Below are 17,663 nucleotides of genomic sequence, written 5' to 3'. Positions count from 1 at the left end.
TTCCTTAGGAACATCTTCACAATTGGCTCCACATCTTTCTGTCGGATATTCAAAAAATAATTTTGACTCTTGGTTAACCATTCTTTTGGAAATAGTAGTATAAATAGTTGAGATAGTTCATTAATGTGTATTTTTATTGCGGCACAGTATTATAGAAAAATAAATAGTAGGTTCTAAGATGTTCATTATGATCCTTAAATGCTTAAAATAGAGTCAGTCTTTGTCATATGAATACGATGTTAGTTCAGGAAATGCTCGGTAAGACAGTAACGCATGTTGTTTTATTTTCAAATAAATACGCTTTGAAACTTTATAATAAATAAAATAAATTAACACAACAAGCCATGACTTCGTCCCACAGCTCACGTGCACACCACATGTACCACTTAGTACTTGTGGTGCTGAGGCCGTGGAGACAATACAAGCCATGACACCCAGCAACACACCACCCCCGCGCGATGGCACGCAAGTCTTCAGTTCACCCCCGTGATGGCGTGGAGCCAGGGTTTGTAATATGTGGTGCGCATGTATACACCTGGCAGGTAAGGGGCAGCACATTTGATTCCGTGTGAAACTGTTCCAACCAACACCCATCGCCCATCCTCCCGTTCCAGCATCAACGGACCTCCGCTGTCACCCTGAAAAACGTTAGTCATCATCAGTATAGGTCAGTAATAATCATATAAAACACTACAGAAAATAAAATAACATTGAAGGTCCATAAAAATAAACTTTTATTGTTTCATTAACGAAAAATGTTACGTGATCTAACAATAATGATTAAAACCCAGATTTATAAAAAGTGCATGTTGTTTATGGTGAAATAAAATAATATATTTTAGTGTGTAAAGTGGATATTTTGTCAAATGGAAAGTATGAAGGTTAGTCTAATTTTACACAGTGACATTTAGACCATTGTGGCATAAAAGCAGGTATGATTTAATATGTAAATAAAACAGTTGAATATGCTGTGACCTGTTAACTCTCTTTAATCAAGATGACTTTGGACTCTCACTTTGAGCGAGAAACAGAGGTTAAGGGTGCGAGAATAAGGTTCTTAGGAAAATATTTGGGGTTAAGAGGGATGAAGTTAAAGGAAAATGGAGAAAGTTACACAATGCAGAACTGCACACATTGTATTCTTCACCTAACATAATCAGGAACATTAAATCATACGTTTGAGATGAGCAGGGCATGTAGCACATATGGTTGAATCCAGAAATGAATATAGAATGTTAGTTAGAAAACCTGAGGGAAAAAGACCTTTGGGGAGGCCGAGACGTGGATGGGGGGGATAATATTAAATGGATTTGAGGGAGGTGAGATATGATGGTAGGGACAAGCTTAATCTTGCTTAGGATAGGGACCAATGCTGGGCTAATGTGAGAGCGGCAATGACCCTCTGGGTTCCTTAAAAACCATTTGTAAGTAAGTAAGACTTTAATTTAATTGACTTCCTGTTACCATGCTGGCAGTTAGATCCGAGGTTGGCAGGTTCAAATCCAACTAAGGATGATGGATTTTAAAGGTCGATGAAATATTTGGCATGGCTTGTTCTGGAAGGGAAACAAAACTGGAAGACCTGTATCATAGATTTAAAGGCAAGTAAAAGAAACTTGTCTGTGGCAGAGGGTTCTAGACGAAATTCTTCGGTCATTTCTCTTGAATTTCGACGCTGAACAACCTCTGCAGTTGAAAACTCCATCACTAATGCTTTCATTTAACTACATTAGACCATCTCCAGAATACCTAAGGTTCCAGTTTTTTCTGGGCAGAGATTAGTTCAGCACAACATAAATAAAACATGCATAGGCAAAGAAACCTCTCTCCCTATCTACAGTTCTTCAAGACAAGCCTGTGAGGGAGTGGGAGGGGGGAAATTATTAAAGTTTAATATGTGTGAAATTTCACGAATTCAATCAAATGCTTTTTGTTTAGCACTAAAGGCCTCATTTTGCAATATTTCGCGATTTCAACAAGCAGAGAAATCACATATCATTTGAAACACTACAACTGAGACATATTCTTGGATTCAGGGCATGATTTGGCAAAAATTTAGTGTACATCATTAACGCCTAAAATAATTTCTCTATTTATGACATTTTTGAACAGATGTAAAAGCGATATTCTTTGAAAATATAAATAGATATGGTCGACGATTTTAGAAACATCTGTCCATGAAATAGCTATTTATGTAACAAGTTGCGAAATGTGTCATGCACTAGATGTGAAGATTGTCCACTCAGGCAAAGCTGAATTGGACAACACATCGAGTGCTCTTTACGTACTTGTTGCAAACAAGATTTTTTTTTTAGACAGCCATTTTGAAATAGTTATTTTAGTAAACAAAATAAAATAATTTTTTGTACAACCATCATATAGTATTTATGCATGAGCCACATGGACCCGGATCCAGGGTGAAAAATTCGTAGCAGCGGCAAAATTTTGAGGAAAAAATCGAGCTTGTTAGACTCAGGAGCGTTTGAATCATCTTGCTGTACTAGTAATAGAAAATGATGTGACTCTGAAACTGGATTTTGAGAATGAGATTAATGTGTTAGCTAACAGCAAGACAAGAAGAAAACCATTCACCCACTGATATTCTTTGTTGCCTCACTGATTAATTTTGTTGCTACTATTGTGTTACATTGTAATCAGCACGGTATGTGTTTAATGCAGCTGCAACAGACATTAAACTACGAAACAGGCTGTTAGATCTTGTGCACAGTGGAGTAAGAGAACACGCCCATGCATGTTTGCATGCAAATGGAGGAAATTTTGAGAGCTGCTCCAATAAAGTACTGTAAATTAATAATTATTGTAAGTAAGTCACCTTAGTTTTGAGTAAATATTTGACCTGTTGTAACTCTGAAACGGTTGCAAATAAATAAAACTGACAAAGGACTTTCCTGCTCTAAATGTCGCCCTGAATCATCTTCTCACCGGTTGACCTTACCTTTTGAATCACTGTGGATATTAGTAAATATATTATGTCATTGCATTCTTGAAATGAAATGGATGGTTATAAACCAAAGAGGTCTGGAATATTTTTGAAGAGAGAAGTTGAAACATTTATGAAGGAGGTACTGGTAGATGATGAAAGTTATTTTACATCTTGATTACCGGTACACTACTTTTAACATTATATCACTTCGGAATATATACTGTATTTCTTTCACGTGTTAAAATTAGTACCTTGTTGTTGACTAGTTTCAACCTGTTGTAGGTTATCTTCAGAACTGGGTGTTCCTGGTTTTCACGCCTTCTGATTGTGCGAAGGTGCGAAAACCAGGAACACCCAGTTCTGAAGATAACCTACAACAGGTTGAAACTAGTCAACAACAAGGTACCAGTATCTAATTTTAGCATGCAAAAGAAATACAGTATATATTCTGAAAGTTATTTATTCATGAAAATAATGCCAACTATTGGTATATCTGGAGTCTGCAGAAGGGCTGAACTAATCTATTTTCGTATGGATGACACTGAAGATGTTTCTTTCATTAAAATTGATATCCATAATAGAATGTGCCAGAATTATTTACAATAATGGAGGGAGATATAGTTGCCAGCTGGAGTGAATTTTTTTTTTAAATCTTTAAAAAATGTGCGAACCTACGTCCTTTCAACATTGATCAACGTCGGTTTTTCATTATGTATATAAATTCAAAGTGTTATGTGCAACCTGTAGGCATAAATACGTTTGATTGTGCACCTAAAGAAATCACCAATTTCCTCGGTCTTCCTAATGCTAGTGAGTTTACAGGTCACTCACTGCTTTCGATATTGCTCTGCTACCTTCTTAGCTATTGATGGAACTAATATATCAATGCTTAAGAGACAGAGATGTTAATTGTTACATAGGCTAGTGTAAGTACGAGGCGCATCCAGAAAGTAAGTTTCCCTATTTTTAAAAAAAAAGAACACACACTTTCAGGAAAACATTTATTGGCAACAGGTACAGCAATATTTCAGCTATTTTTCAACATAGCCACCATCAGAATTGAGACACTTGTCATATCGTGGGATCAACTTTTGTATCCCTCTGTCGTAGAACTCTGCCGCCTGTGAATTGAACCAGCATGTGACAGACGTCTTCAGCTCTTCATCATTGCCAAAACGCTCACCGGAGGACAGGAATTTCTTAAGGTGCAAGAAAACGTGAAAATCGCTGGGAGCAAGATCAGGACTGTAGGATGGATGATCAAACAACTCCCAGTCAAATTCCGTCAAAACAGCTGCTGTGCGCCGAGCCATATGTGGACGAGCATTGTCATGGAGGAGCACAACACCTGCAGTAAGCATTCCACGCCTCTTGTTTCGAATGGCACATTGCAATTTTCGCAGTGTTTCACAGTAACGGTCAGCATTCACTGTTTCACCTCTTGTAAGGAAGTCAATGAGCAGAATGCCCTTCCTGTCCCAGAACACTGTGCACATCACTTTCCGTACCGACAGCGTCTGTTTGAATTTCGTCCTGACCGGAGATCCACTATGCCGCCAATGCATTGACTGCTGTTTGGTTTCTGGGGTGAAGTGCGAAATCCAAGTCTCATTGTCCCTGACGATCCTGTCGAGGAACTCGTCGCCGTCATCATGATACCATTGCAGAAATGTCAGTGCTGCTCCTAAACGTTGCATTTTATGTTCGGGTGTCAGGTTTTTCGGCACCCACTTGGCACACACTTTTTGAACAGCAGGTGCTTAGTGACAATCTCATGCAACAAGGATCGCGATATCTGCGGAAAATGGCTGCTCAGCTCCGTAATCGTGAAGCGACAGTTCTCCATGATGCACTGCTGCACCAGCTCAACACTATCATCATTGATGAGGGACAGTCGCCCACTGCGCTCTTCATCATGGACACTTTGACGACCTTCGGAAAACTGCCTACACCAGCGACGCACCATCTGCTTACTCATGATGTTCGGCCCATAGACCTGACAGAGCTGCCGATGAATTTCAATTGGCGCAATGCGGCGGCGGGAGAAGGAATAAGAGCTTCCATTTCGGACCACTGTTGCCACGCTACTGGCACCAGGCGGGACCTGCCCGGCTGGCATATGATTGATACGTCATAGATCTGTTACGCATGCGCAATTGACACAGCTAATTAATTTACTTTCAAGGGGAAAAAATCAGGAAACTTACTTTCTGGATGCGCCTCGTATGTATTCCATATTGTTTTAGGAGTCGTGCTGTTCAGTGTGTTGCGTGAAAACATAGAGTGGGAAAGACTTTTGTTCCTATGAATTTGAGTAGGACCATCTTTTGTCATAACTACATTTTGAAACTTCTAATTGTTTGCTAACACCACTGATTAATACAATGAAGTTTGAGCTGGAAAGAATGTGTTTACGCACCTCACATGAGTCCTTCTGTCCATTGGCATAACCTGCACACATAAAGCTGTTTAGAATGACTTTGGAATGTCCTGCAGTGTGGAACATTTCCTGGCAGACACTATTTTCGATCACAGGCACCTGCACTTCCTGGAGCAAGTTTGGCACTCCGCCACCTACAGGGTAAAGAAGAACATTAGTTTTGTTAAATTTATTTAATCGCATATTTCGTTATGCTATACGTGTTGAATGAGGGACTCTGAAGGTTATAGTCTCCAATATAGGCCTATTCTCTAATTTCTGATTACTCATAAAAGTTCGATCAATCCTATTTTATGTTACATTTAATTAACTGTTTTAAAAGTCAGTTAGTTTCCAGTGTCAGGCTAGGAAAAACTTCATGGAAATCTGCTAGCCTTGCAGAGTTGAATCCTGTGTCTGAGATTGATGATTCTAATAGAGTCGAATTTTTGATATGAGGAATAAATGGTAAAGAAATTTGAACTGAATTTCTCTTCTGTAGGGATAGAGTTCTTTTACATATAGTTTCGGCTTTACTTTCTTATGAACAAACAGCCACGATAAGTATTTTTATCGCTCTTGAAAATTTATTGTCCTCAAAGGCTTTCAGCAAAAAAAAAAAAAAAATAAAAATAATAAGTTCCAATGACAAGTATAGTAAGTATTTGATAAGTGAGGACAGCGAAATTGATCATGATTTCATGAACAAATGAACAAAAATAAATATTTTAAAATAAAACTAGTTGTCAAAGCAGGTTAACAGTAGCTGAATGCTACACACTTGACACTGATACCGGTACAACTCAGCATCATTAATTCAACAGAACACAACCTGTTCATTCAACATAATTATTGAATATAAACAGTCACAATGCCATTTACTCATCAAAATTGATCAAGGCGATGATGAAACTATTATTCTATATCAGCGTTGTTCAATCTTTTTCAATATGTGGCATACTAAAGGTGTAATTTAAATTCCCTCGGCACAATCATATAACATAAACCAGTGGTTCCGAATGGGGGAGAATTTTTAGGGTTTTAGAGGGAATGTGTTTACTGAATGTTGACTTGTGCTGCGTTTGCTGAATATTGAATCTTGTGGACTCACTTTTTTACTACTCTTTTCACTTTTATTTTTCCAGTTTACTACGACAACCTTTACTGTTTCCATTTTCTCATGGCACATCAGCACATCATTCACCAGTTGAAAATGGCTGGTCTATATTTTTCAAACATTTGCGTATGAAATTATCTATTATTTTTTGCAGTTACATTTGAGAACTGGAGATGATGTTTTGAAGAATTTTGTTATGGTGTATAATTTTTGTTTTACATTTTGCACTTAAATTTCCCCAGAGATGAAAAGTAATAGACAGTGAAGTCGAGGAATTAGACAGCCCACACATTATTACTAATCATTCTATCCTCACTTCATGAACTGCTTTCATAGAAGTGCTTGTGGGTCATTCCATATGAACTCAACCAATTTGAAAAAAAAAGAAAGTGTTGTATGACTGTCATCAAAATTAACCCTTTTCTTTCTCGTAAACAGGTCTTAATATGACAAGCATAATTCTGAAAGGAAAATCGCGAAATGTAAATATTTTTCATGCCAGGTTATCCAAAGTTCTGGGATCCAGCACCGATAGTTACCCAACATTTGCTCATATTGGGTTGAGGGAAAACCCCGGAAAAAACCTCAACCAGGTAACTTGTCCTCACCGAGATTCGAACCCGGGCCACTTAGTTTCGCGGTCAGATGCGCTAACCATTACTCCATAGATGTGAACTCGTTCTAATGTTACATTTGAGGATGTAAAAATACTACATAATATGTAGCATGTGTGTATGACAGTAAATGCTGATTTGGCAAGGTACTAGAAAAGTCACACAACATTCAAGATTATAGCAGAATGTAGATATCCTCTGCACAGTACGAGAACCAAATGGTGATATCTGGCAGAAAGACTTGATAAAGCATATTCGAACGTTGTTCACGAGCCAACAACATCTCTGTTAAATGTCACTAAGTAACATATCTATTCTAAGTGTCATTTTTTTCTGTTGTAATTTTAATATATTGCATGTCACTGATTAAAAGTAACTTCTTTGCTGTATTAATATTATAAAAATTACCTGGCGACTAGTTTCGACGTGGTGTCCATCATTTTCCGAAGTCTAGTCAGCCAGGTAATTTTTATAATATTAACACAGAAAATAAGTTATTGTTAATCAGTGATTAGGCCTAACTTAGGCCTATACAAACGTTAAAAAAGTGTACCAAACAATGTTTTTCTTATCACCATTAAAGTAATTTCCAGGGTTTTAAAAATTCGTAATTTGAAGTTCTGAAGTTCGTTACATACAGTATACATTAAAAAAACACTGTCGGTGAAAAAATTGTAGCAAGTAGGCCATCAAAACACTTGAGTTGGAAGATGAAAATTCCTACACAGACTGCAGTAAGTGTGAGGATTATATGAAAAATAAAATTCTATTTCTGGAAAGTACGAGACATTGTTTTTTTTAACAGCCGAAAATGTTTTTAAGTTATTTCTAAAATTTGCAAAATTCAGGGCATCTTATATCCAAGTCTGGTTAGCTGTATTAGGACAGTTTTTTTCCTCAACTCGATATAAAGCAAGCACAAACAAGCCGAGGTAAGACATTTTGCAGCAATTTACAGTTTATCTAAATATTCTGGCAAATAAATACTTGGTTATTCTTATTACTTATGCACAGTAGCCGAACAATTAATTTCATTACTGTTTGTTTTGACACTGTATTTTGCTAGATGTTGGATGATGAATGATACCGGTATTATAGTAGAACCACAGTCTACTATATACAGTCACGAAGCTTGAGTTTTGAGGGTGCTAGAAACAATAGACTGTGACGGTACTATTTTGCATTGCCTGTAATGAGGCGATATTAGCGATCCTAGTGGTGAGCAACTATCTAATGTTTGCACATTTACTACGTATTGAGCTTCGCGACTGTATATACTAGACTGTGGTAGAACCAACCAGAAGTGATGGTTGACAAGGTGAGAGGCAAGGAATAGTTATCCCTCAACATATACAGAGTAAACCGTATGTAATGTCATTAATTCTGGTGGATAACTCCTTTAGTAAAGAGCAACAAAAAGTCAAATACCATTTTGCTATATTTTGAATAATTTTCCAGAAAAATATACATTTTAAAATACGTAAATTATGACATCGTGCAATGCTGTAGTCAGTAGCGAGTCCACATCAGGATTATGTTACTCTGAACAACTCCTTCACTTGTCTTGTTCTTAATAGGGAAGTGCAAGGTCATTGCCATGTAAGTTACAGTGAGGGATATAATTATTGTTGAACCGGCGAAAATGTTTCAATATCTGTAGCACGGTTCATAAGAGACTGTAATTTTAATTTCTTCTCAGCATAGATATGTAATATTTGAACAGAAAAACGAAGCGAATACCTGCTCAACATATGACTGAAAAGTTTTGGCTCGGACATGCATAATGTGGCATTCTTTGACTTAGAAAAAACTCGAATCGCTCGACTATTATGTTCTTCATTGTACATTATTTTTAAATGCTTAAAAAAATACAGATGATGTAATGTTTAATTTTTGTGTTTAAACTGTGTTAGAGAACGGAGAATGAACACTGATGATTTCACATTAAACAAAATCTTGGAAAGTTGAAAATAAACTTTACAACCTAATTTTAATTAAATGTTCAGAGAACAACAGACAATAAGATATGCTTATCTCAAAATAAATTTAAAAGGTTAAGAAATATTTCTACATTCCCATTTCAATTGAATATTCTAGAGAACGAAAACAATAATAATGCTTATTTCACATTATAAAAACAAAATTTTAAAATCATATGAAACTCTAGAGGCAAAAATAAAAATATGTTATGCTATTTTACGTTAAACAAACAAAATTAAAAATTATATTTTTAAATTTATTCGATTTGATTTTAAATAAATATTCGGTGAACACAGGCAATAAGAAAAGTTTATTTTATGTTATACAAATCAACTTAATGATTTAAAACAATTCCGCTTGTTGTATTGCAAGCATTTTCTTCAGGCAATTAGAAATAATTCCCTTCCATTTTAATTTTTAAAGTGGTAACTGGTAAATTTGCATACAAGAAATCAAATTTCCTGAGATGTCTTTAAAATCAATCATGTGTGTTATGTTTACATGTTTACATTTCTTGTTTTCTCACTCATCGTCTCGAGTATGCCTGCTGTTCAGGGTACAGGGTACCTGACCTACGACCCATATATCTACCTCTCTCAGCAGGCAATAACCTTTACAGAGTTGTCACATCGCATTACAGTTGAAAATTTCTTTGCAGAACAAAAACTTACATTTGTTCGGATCAAATTTCTGTACATTTAAAGGATAAAACTGATATTCTTTCAATCATTCATTATCATAATACACTGCTCTCTTAAATTCACCGAGCAGATTGGGAATTAATTCAATAACTTTTCCAAAATACGCTATGAAATGTTTCATATAAAATAATTTTTTTCTCAAAAAGGAAGTAAAATTGCATTAAACGTTTTTGTTTGAAATATCTCAAAGAATAACTGCTTGAAATTAATGACATTACTTACTGTTCACTCTATATATGTAGTTTGTTCTCATTCTTGTCAGTTGCTAGTAAAAGGTATTTCTCCCATGTCCATTTACTTCTCATTTCTCACAAAACAGTCACAAAGGGAGAATCGTTTACTAGAAAAAGAAAACGAGTTGTGGTTGGAGCATGCCCCACAGTACTTGAACAGATGATACCTGAAATATTTGTCTTAGCATGTTACCATTGACAGCGCAGGAGATAAAGAAGAGAGAAGTTTGTCTTTTGTTTGGTCATAACTTGTGGCTAACTATACTACAGTTAGAAGTGTAGACAGTGCTAAAATGATGTTAAGTCAGAAATAGAATTGAAATGACAATGTTACCATATTTAAGACGGCCCCACCCCGTGACAGTGGCCATCCTGCCAGTGAAGTCCTCCTTGTCGCGTGGCATGCATATGGGTACGATATGCTCATCGAAGGCCACAGGTGACTCCAATTCCAACAATGCCAGATCATTGGCAAAGGTAGCGGCATCGTACTGGCGGTGCACCACAACACGACGCACATTCTTGGTGACAGAGCGCCGTGACTCAAGCTCGCCACTGATATCGAACTCGCCAAGCACGGCCACCAGATTTGCCAGGAAGCCAGGCTGGCAGTGTGCGGCTGTGATGACGTAGCGCGACGTGATGAGCACGCCCCCGCACTTGTTCTTGGTGAAGAGACCGAGCCACGTGGACTCGCGCACCAACACTTGCCATGGCCATTCCCCAAACGTGGAGCTCTTTCCACCGACAATACGGCCCTTCTTCTGCATGAGTGGTCTCACCCCGCACTCTACAAAGAGAGGAAAGATAAATGACCATAGCAGATTGATTATGAACATGATTTAAGATAGGATTGCTGCTTACCATGCTTGTAGTCCACAGGCTTGGTGGGCAAGGCCAGCTCCTCTGCAGTAGTGGTAAGTGTCGTAGGCTCCTCTGTTGTGGTGGTCTTGATCGTTTCATCTTGCTGTATGAGCAGCTGCGTTGTCGAGCTGGTCGTCGTGCTTCGCTTAGTAGTGGTCGCTTTCACAGGACTTGTGGGGCGCAGAGTGGTGGATGGTCGTGATGGCTTTGGTCTCTGAGATGGCCTGGTGGTCTGTGTGGTAGGCCTCTGGGAAGGCCTGGTGGACTGAGTGATGGGTTTTTGAGACGGTCTGGTGGACTGTGCAGTGGGCCTCTGGGAAGGTCTTGTGGATTGAGTGCTGGGTCTCTGGGATGGTCTGGTAGTTTGCGTACTGGGTCTCTGTGATGGTCTGGTAGTCTGTGTGCTGGGTCTCTGTGATGGTTTGGTAGCCTGCGTACTTGGCCTCGAGGGTCTTGGTGTGGAAGGTCTCGGTCGCAACGATGTTTGCGGAGGTCTTGTTGGTCGTGACGTTAATAGTGCAGATGTTGGTGATGTGGTCGTTCTTCTCACGGGAGTCGAACCTGTGGGCGTGGGCCTACGGGTTGGTTTAGGGGAGGTCGTGGATGTAGGTCTCTTAGATGTGACGGGCCGTCTTGTAGTTGTGGTAATAGTGGTAGTAGTGGAGGTAGTATTCTTGCCTGCATAAAGGACCTCTTCTAAGTCATGGAAGTTACCATCCAAGGATTGTACGATTTTGTCCACGAAGCTCTGTAGATTACTGTTTAATTTGTCGTCCTCTATGAACGTCGGGGTTGGTATATCGTCCACGTTGAACAGGTCTTCAGGATTTGGTGGCAATACCACGGGAGGTCTTTCATGTTGCGTCATGTTGAAGGACGGGTTCCTTACAGGCGGGAAATTAGCCAAACTGTCCACTCCCGATGTCGTGTCTGGATAGTCTATGGGCGTTGTCACCCAAGGTTGATTGCTAACGAGCGTCGTGCCCGATGTGGGCCTGTTTGTAAAGCTTGGACGCTCTGTTACGAATATAGTGCCTGTGCCAGGTCGGTTAGTCACATGTGTTATTCCTGTTAGAGGCCGATTTGTAAAATATGTTACTTCTGTTGGCCTTTTGGTGTATAAAGTGGGGGGCCGATTTGTAGATTCTGTTGGCCTATTAAAATGTGTAGATGGCCGATTCGTGGCTTCCGTTGGCCTGTTGAATTGTGTGGAAGGTCGGTTCGTAGCCTCCGTTGGCCTGCTGAAGTGTGTAGAGGGCCTATTCGTGGCCTCTGTTGGCCTGCTGAAATGCGTGGAAGGCCGATTAGTGGTCTCTGTTGGTCTGCTGAAGTGCGTAGAGTGCCAATTCGTGGCCTCTGTTGGTCTGCTGAAATGCGTGGAGGGCCGACTCGTGGTCTCTGTTGGTCTAGTGAAGTGCGTGAAAGGCCGATACGTCGCCTCCGTTGGCCTGACGAAATGTGTAGAGGGCCGATTCGTGGCCTCGGTTGGTCTGCTGAAGTGAGTAGAGGGCCGATATATGGTCTCTGTCGGTCTACTGAAGTATGTAGAAGGCCGATTCGTGGCCTCGGTTGGCCTGCTGAAGTGCGTGGATGGCCGATTCGTGGCGGTTGTGCTCGAGGGTCTCTTTGTGATGAAGAAACCTGTGGAGGACGGGCGCTTGGTGACCAGCGTGGGCACCGTGCTGCTCAGTTTGCTGCTAGTGATAAGGGAAGGCCGGGACGTCGTTGCGTCGGATGACAGCGGACCGAGCACGATCACTGTGGGCACAGGCCTGGTCGTGCCCTGCTCTGTCGTCACGACTTCGTACGACGGACCGGCCACATGATGTGAGCTGGTGCTCGGGTAGCTGGTGGGGTCTGCGTTCACTGCCACCCAAGTGGACAGACCAGGTTCTGGCTCGGGGCCCGGGTCCACGAGGCCGGGACTGGAGTCGTTGAGGAGCGAGATGATGTGGTTGATGGACTCGGGATTGGGTCCCGGTTCAGGGCGCTTGGTGATGGTGGGCACCAATACAAGGCCCTCGTCGTACTCGGCAGTGGGGCGCGACCACTTGCTGACCGTCGAGTAGTAGGTCGGTGTGATGGCCGCGGTGTGGTATTTGGGCGTCGATGTGTGCTCCTCCACGCCGTTGCTCTCCACGTAGCTGAACGTGCTAAGCTCGGGCCGACTCGTCGCGGGACCGGTGAGGAGCACCGTGTCGGCGTCTGGGTGCGCAGAGACGTGCAACTGAGGATCGTTCAGCAAGTCGCTCACCTGGTCGGGCCGCCGACTTGTAGCCGATATGGCGTTGGGGTTTTCGGGGGGGAATGTGGAGGCATCTTCCGTCAGCAAATCTGCGTCGGGCAGCTCGAACGTGTGTCCGGGCGGCAGGCGGCAGCACGCGCCAAACAGAAAGCCGTCCATGCAAGCGCCCGCCACGACGCCGTCGCGCGCCGAGCACTCGTAGTTGAACATGCATATGCCGAGGTCATCCCCGCCAGCATCAGGACGACACGGCTTCGGCACGATGCGGTACCCGCCGAACAGCTTTCGACCTGCAAATGTATTTTATAAAACTAAGATCCAAATACACTAGGCCTATTACATTCTTCATTCTCATTCTCATTCTCATCCTCCTCCACCTCCACCTCCACCTCCACCTCCACCTCCACCTCCACCTCCACCTCCACCTCCACCTCCATCTCCTTCCTTTTTCTCTTGGTGTGTGCAAGTATTAAACGAGTACACGATATCCTCGGAGATTGTACATACATACATACATACATACATACATACATACATACATACATACATACATACATACATACATACATACATAGTGTTCTGCCCAAGGGCAAGTTTTTTACTGCAAACCCACATTCTCCAATCTTTCCTATTTTGTCTTCCTCTTAGTCTCCGCGTATGAACAATATGTTTTAATGTTGTCTATATCTTCTATATCGTCCACACCTGTGGAGTAACGGTTAGCGCGTCTGGTCGTGAAATCAGATGGCCCGGGTTCGATTCCCGGTCGGGGCAAGTTACCTAGTTGAGATTGTTTCCGGAGTTTTCCCTCAACTCAATATGAGCAAATGCTGAGTCACTTTCGGTGCTGGACCCCGGATATATTTCACCAGCACTATCACTTTCATCTCATTCAGACGCTAAATAATCTAAGATGTTGATAAAGCGTCGTAAAATAATCTACTAAAATAAATCTTCTATATCTGCACCTTTCACCGCTCCGAACTTTTCTCCCGTTCACCATTTCTTCCAGTACATCTTTCAGTAGACAAAATAGGAAAGATTGGAGAATGTGGGTTTGCAGTGAAAGATTTGCCCTTGGGCAGAACACTATGTATGTATGTATGTATGTATGTATGTATGTATGTATGTATGTATGTATGTATGTATGTATGTATTTTGTATTATGTATGTATGTACGTACGTACGTACGAGTATATGATATGTAATTATTTTTTCAAATATTATTACGATTTCATAAATGTATTTTCGATCATTCATCAGCCTATCACGTCATAAGTTTTTTATTTAAGGGACTGTTAAACAAAAAATGACATTACCCCCATTTTATATAGGGACGGAAAATATTATGAACAATTAATATTGTTTAATGTCGTTAAAATAATTTAGCCTCAAATTATATAGGGACAAATACCAAACGATTTTAATTACAGATCTGAATATAGTATTGTTGGGCCAGGAAGTTCATGTCCTAAAAACCTACTAAATACTCGTATGTATGCACGTATGCCTTTAAAAACCTTAAAATATACCAATAAGTTTGCACTAATAAAATTCTTTATTTCTTGATATCACTAATAAATAAGCAATAAATAATAATAATAATAATAATAATAATAATAATAATAATAGTAATAATAATAATAATAATAATAATAATAATAACAACAACAAATCAATAAATGAAATAACATTACAGGTCAAACTAGATGAGAGTAAACTTACATTTTTATTGTTGAGAGTGGTGCACTACTGTGTTGCGAAAATTTCATTACCTTTCTGGTAAAATAATTATAATAATTTCACTCAATACCAGTTTTCAAAAATAGAATATGATGTTTTATATTAAAAATTCAAACTATGCATTTTTATGCAACATAAAATTGGCTTTAATGAGCTTCAACGAGAAAATATGCCACAATAATATAAATATAATGAAATATTATGCTTTTATAAAAAAAAAGTCAAAGTATGCAAATATATGCAACATAAAATTTGATTTGATAAGCTTAAATGTTGGTGATTCGCGAAGATAATTAATCAGCAATTAATTGCAGCCAATGGAAAAATATATGCAAATGCATGAACTTCCTGGCCCTAATTATTATTACAGTTGACATGTGAAGGGTACACGGGAATAACGATCAAGGTCCATTTTAGAAAGTTTCGAGAAAAACAAATTTTAAAGTTTAAGCACTTCATGCTTTGTTATGTGTGTATTTAATAGAAATTGACGTAGTGGAATATCAAGAACGATTATTTCTTATTACTAGCTAGACCACATGATAGTACTTCCTTTCCACTATAAGATGGCATTATTAACTCAATTTCGACCTTGATCGTTTTTCCCGTGTACCCTTCATGTGTGTTCTTCTGTTAGAGCAACAGGCCTATGTCGAAAATATTAATAATCTTACCGTCTTAAATGTGCATCAATTGTGCGCCAAGTGTGATAAATTTGTAAAATATAGGATGTAGAGTATCAGCAAAAAACCTGGTCCAAGCCCGTCTTTGTTCACAACAAATTTCACTCGGACTTATCGGTGTAGCCGTTTGGCTAACAATTCATTTTAATATTGTACTTAAATTAATTTTGACGTAGAATATCCGATCGTTCCTCAGAGGTGACATTTCGGAGTTGGATGTAACGCAAAATGTATAACATCGTTGTCACCGAGTCGGACAAAGTGGAAACTGCAAACGATTCCAAAGATGAAGGATGTGGGTACACGACTGTGAAAGTTTCGATTGGGCGCTGCGCTCCTAGCGAAAGCAGTGGGGGGCAGACATTAGGATATCAAAACCGTGCTCGCGTGACTACGGCGACAAGGAACCGATGCCTTCCATGTCTTCCCGAGCGATCGACGATATCTTTGTCAACTCGTGTATACCATGTACCGTATGAACTCTGTAAAATTTGAAGAAAAAAGTGAACTTATTCAAAATCTTTATTTCTTTCTAACTTTTTTGAATCAAAACTACTCCGTTCTCACCACATGAACTCTGGTAATGTAATTCTACGTCGAAAACCTCTCAGACTTCTGTAGGAGATGCCCCACTGATTTTTAATCTAAATTTAAAACAGTGGTTTAGATCACAGAAAATAACTGGTATTGTTGAGACCTAATCTAGTAATCTACATAAATGAACTTACACAGCTTAGATGAAATTTTGGCAGGTGCGCGTACGTTTGAGACCTGCATTTGAAGCAAAGTAGGGTATATGTTATGGCTATGTATGCATATCCTCTGTGAAGAATTGTCCATGACGGCGTAACGGGCCTCGTAAATGGCTCCAGATTTGCTGCACTGTCACGCGACATCACACCGCAATCTCTGGTGTGTTCAAGGTCAACAAAATGGGCAAGTGAAAGATGGAAGAACAGCCAGAGTTGTTACTTCTTTACGGCAGTCGCGCTATCGGCCATCTCACTGTGGCAGCGGAAAAGATGAGCTGAACCCAGCGATTTGCTCTTCATGGACCTGTGATCGCGCATGCACGCCGTGTTGCGCAGTCCTACTTACGTCACTGATAAACAAGAGCCCGGATTTTTGTCAAAAATCACATGATGGAAATGGCGTTTGAACAGGCATATGCTGAGAAAACCAACCAGATGAAGAAGTAGATACATGACACGAATTTGAGATTGAATGACCAGGAAACCAGTAACCAGGAGAACAGAGTGACCAAGAACATTTTAAGAACAGTCAGTAGTAGATTGGAAACAGTGAGAAAACGATTTTGAGGAGAAAATTAACATTAGAATTACAAGCGTGGGCTTAACATAGCCAATACTACAGTATTTCTTGTTCTCTTGAGTTACGCTGAGTATTGCTGACAGTTATCCCGTTAGCAATTCCACAAATTGAATGAAGTGCGATAATGTTTTAAGTGTAATCAAATGATGATAATTTGATCCTAAATCATAAGTTCCTAAGTGATGCCTTGTGTGCTCCTCTGCAGCTTCACTATTATGTAAAACGTGCTGTACTGATTCGTTGTCTGTTCATTGTTTACACCGTTGTAGACAACGCTTTAGTTGCACACTGCAAATATTTTTAAGCAGTTATTTAACGACACTAACAACTGTGGGATTATCGAGGTCGGTGGAATTGGTGATAGCGAGATGGTATTTTTGGCGATATGAGTTATGAGATTATCTGACATTCGCCTTACAGTTAAGGTAAATTTCGAAACAAATTCTCGCACAAGAGCAGTCTCGGGAGCTTAGCTCTGTTCGCTAATTCCTATATCACATCGGTGGCCAAAAATATTTCTTCAGGTGATGTTCTGTGAAGCCATCCTATCCACCCAGAGGTGGTTTCTTCCCAAATTCAACAAGTCTTTAACCTTGTATTATGAGTTCTCCAGCGTAATTCTTTGCATGGTTGGACAGAACTGTAAACAAATGGCTACAGAGTTCGATGTTGAAAGTTCACAGAAGCCCTAAGCTCAACATAGGAGCCAAAGGAATAGGTAGTGAAAAGGTGAAAATTGCTAGAAAGGTCCGAACTGTAGTGTGTTGATCAGAAATCTCCCACCCAAA

General features: G+C 39.8%; 1 protein-coding gene across 2 annotated transcripts in view; it reads right to left on the bottom strand.

Annotated features, from left to right (window-relative positions):
- Positions 1-259: 259 nt before the first annotated feature.
- The window catches only part of flz (transmembrane serine protease filzig), a 51,018-nt gene continuing 33,614 nt past the window's right edge, over positions 260-17,663 (bottom strand). For both annotated transcript variants that reach the window (XM_069847570.1, XM_069847571.1), the window contains exons 3-6: positions 10,873-13,407; positions 10,343-10,798; positions 5,364-5,518; positions 260-638 (exon numbers count right to left, since the gene is read on the bottom strand). In XM_069847570.1, coding sequence (XP_069703671.1) covers positions 474-638; positions 5,364-5,518; positions 10,343-10,798; positions 10,873-13,407 — 3,311 coding nt within the window. In that variant the 3' untranslated portion in view covers positions 260-473. The remainder of the gene's footprint in view (positions 639-5,363; positions 5,519-10,342; positions 10,799-10,872; positions 13,408-17,663) is intronic.

The sequence above is a fragment of the Periplaneta americana genome, chromosome 15 (assembly GCF_040183065.1).
Source record: "Periplaneta americana isolate PAMFEO1 chromosome 15, P.americana_PAMFEO1_priV1, whole genome shotgun sequence".
In the NCBI taxonomy this organism is placed as follows: domain Eukaryota; kingdom Metazoa; phylum Arthropoda; class Insecta; order Blattodea; family Blattidae; genus Periplaneta; species Periplaneta americana.
The sequence above is the reverse complement of the archived record's forward strand: the minus strand, read 5'-3'. Positions and strand labels throughout refer to the sequence as shown.